This window comes from Euleptes europaea, chromosome 5, assembly GCF_029931775.1.
Source record: "Euleptes europaea isolate rEulEur1 chromosome 5, rEulEur1.hap1, whole genome shotgun sequence".
Lineage (NCBI taxonomy): Eukaryota > Metazoa > Chordata > Lepidosauria > Squamata > Sphaerodactylidae > Euleptes > Euleptes europaea.
In genome coordinates, this window is record NC_079316.1 from 62,214,272 (window position 1) to 62,217,087 (window position 2,816).

General features: G+C 58.6%; 1 protein-coding gene across 1 annotated transcript; it reads left to right on the forward strand.

Moving 5' to 3' along the window:
- The first annotated feature begins 1,274 nt into the window (after positions 1–1,274).
- ADRB1 (adrenoceptor beta 1) lies at positions 1,275–2,590 on the forward strand. The gene has a single exon (XM_056849456.1). The coding sequence runs from the start codon at positions 1,275–1,277 to the stop codon at positions 2,532–2,534; it is 1,260 nt and encodes a 419-aa protein (XP_056705434.1). The 3' UTR covers positions 2,535–2,590.
- Positions 2,591–2,816: the final 226 nt, after the last annotated feature.

Sequence of the window (2,816 nt, forward strand, 5' to 3'; positions counted from 1 at the left end):
TGATTCATGCGACTCTTTCGGTTCCGTCAGCTGTAAATAAAAGCAGCAATTAAATACAGCCCCTTTCCGTCGTTTCAAAATCCGTCCCTGGCTTTGCAGGCGGAGACTTGCAGCATTCTTGGGTTTCTTTCCTCCTCTCCCCCCCCCCCACCCCCAGTCTTATTCAGTGTCCGAATCCACATTGTCCCTCTTGCTTACCGTATTTGCATATCGTAACACTATCTGCCGGTTAGATCACGCGCGCCCATTTATGTCACCACCACGCCGGCTGGATGCAACAACTGACCGGAATAGGAAAGGAAGACAAGGAAGACCCGAGACTTCCGTGCAACGAACTGTTGGCTCTGCAAAAAAAAAAAAAAAACCCCAACCAAAACTTTCCACCCAGCATACGCCTCCTGCCACTCTTTCAGGTGCCGGTCTTTGCCACCTTCCCCGCACCCACGACCTCGCGCAATCTCCCGCGCGTTTACTCGAACGCCACGCACGCGAAAGCCTTGATTGGCATTAAACGGACACTGACTCCTCGAGGCCTTATTGGGCGCCCTGCGCGGGAGGGGGGGGGGTGAAGCTCCCGGGAGTCGGCCGCGCGCCTCCCCTTCAAGACCCGCCCCGCCCGACAGACCTCGACTCAGGGGCGCAGCTGGAACCCGCCGCGCTTCCTTCTCACGGAAAAGGGCTTCCTTGGGGCTTCGCGAGAAGCCTCCCCTTCGCCCCGCGGAGGGGAATCCCAGGAAGGCGGTCGAAACAAGCCCTCTTGAAAGAAAGAAAAGAAAGCGGGCGAGAGGGGCGGTAAAGCCTCCCTGACTGTAAGCCGGTTTGATTCTGCCTGAAGTGGTAGAGAAAGTCGGCCTATAAAACCCAACTCCTCTTCTTCTTCCCTCAGACTCTCCCTCAGAGTCGCGCGGGGCGTGAGACTTTTCGTCGGGAAACCGCCGCCCCCACCCCCCTGTCCGCGCTCCCTCAGGCGGGCTCCTCCGCGGTCTCCGGGCGAGTCCCCCTTCAGATCCGCGAAGGAGTGGAAGCGGCCGCCGCGGCTCCCCATTGGCTGCCCGCCGCCTGACGCGCGGCTTGGGGGCGGCGCCTGAGGCGCCGGAGCCCGCCGGAGGAGCGCTGGCAAACATGCTGCCGCCCCGGAGCAAGTGGCGGCGGCGGCTGCTGAGGAGAGTCGCCCGCCGGCCCCGCGGCGCCAGGGGGAGGGAGCTGCGCCTCGCCTTCATGCCTCCGGCCGGGCTTCCCTGAGCCGACCCCCTGCTTCCCCTCGCCGGACAGCCATGGGAGATGGAGGGCCGTCTCTAGACTCCAGCCCTGGCGACGGGGCCAACTCCACGGCCAACGCCTCCGCCGCCCCCTTCCCTCAGGAAGCCCTCTCCCAGCAGTGGGTGGTGGGCATGAGCCTGCTGATGGCGCTGATGGTCCTGCTGATCGTGGTGGGCAACGCGCTGGTGATCGCGGCCATCGGGCGCACCCAGCGGCTGCAGACCCTCACCAACGTCTTCATCACCTCCCTGGCGTGCGCCGACTTGGTCATGGGCTCCGTGGTGGTGCCCTTCGGGGCCACGCTGGTGGTGCGGGACCGGTGGCTGTGGGGCTCCTTCCTGTGCGAGTGCTGGACGTCGGTGGACGTCCTGTGCGTCACGGCCAGCATCGAGACCCTGTGCGTCATCGCGATCGACCGCTACCTGGCCATCACGTCGCCCTTCCGCTACCAGAGCCTCATCACGAAGAGGCGGGCCAAGGGCATCGTCTGCACCGTCTGGGCCATATCGGCACTGGTGTCCTTCCTGCCCATTATGATGCACTGGTGGAGAGACGATGCTGAGGGGGCTTTGAAATGCTATGCGGACCCAGGGTGTTGTGACTTTGTCACCAACAGGGCCTATGCCATCGCCTCCTCGGTCGTCTCCTTCTACATCCCCCTGTTTGTCATGATTTTTGTCTACATCAGGGTCTACAGAGAAGCCAGAGCGCAACTCAAGAAAATCGACAAGAGCGAGGGCCGGTTCTATAACAACCATCACCAGCTGCCGGGTCACCAGCACCTGCCCATCTTGGGTAATGGCCAAGTCAACAAGAGGAAAAGCTCCCGTGTCCTGGCTGTGAAGGAGCATAAGGCCCTGAAGACGCTGGGCATCATCATGGGCGTCTTCACTCTCTGTTGGTTGCCCTTTTTCTTGGTCAACGTGGTCAAGGTCTTCAACAGCAGCTTGGTACCAGACCAGCTTTTTGTCTTCTTCAACTGGTTGGGCTATGCTAATTCTGCCTTCAACCCTATCATCTACTGCAGGAGCCCTGATTTCCGCAAGGCTTTCAAGAGGATGTTGTGCTGTCCTAGGAAAGCAGACCGCAGGCTGCATGCCAGCACTGGGGAGTTCTCGCGTTGCCCTGGGGGCTTCATCAGTACGCTTGGAAGTACTCCTCCATGCACGCTTGGAGGGACTTGGTCTGAATACAATGGTGGCGGACAGGATGCAAGTGACTCCAGCTTAGAGGAAAGGAACAGTAAAACCTCCTATTCAGAATCCAAGGTATAAGGGCAGCTGATGGGGAGAATTAAAATAACGGGAAGGCAATATTGCAGCTAAAGAAAGGGAGTCAAAAGAAATAGGCGGGGAAATATATCCACCGGCGACTGGTTAATAGACAAAACTCCGAACAGACCAACTTGTCTCAAAGGAGAGACAGTGTTATCTACTCGAGATGAAAAGCAGGTGAACTTGTATGCAATGTACCTCTTCTGACGCATCAGCAATGAAAGCAAACAGAGAGCAACTAACCATTGAACAAAAAGAGATTAGCAGTCCATGTTTCCAAAA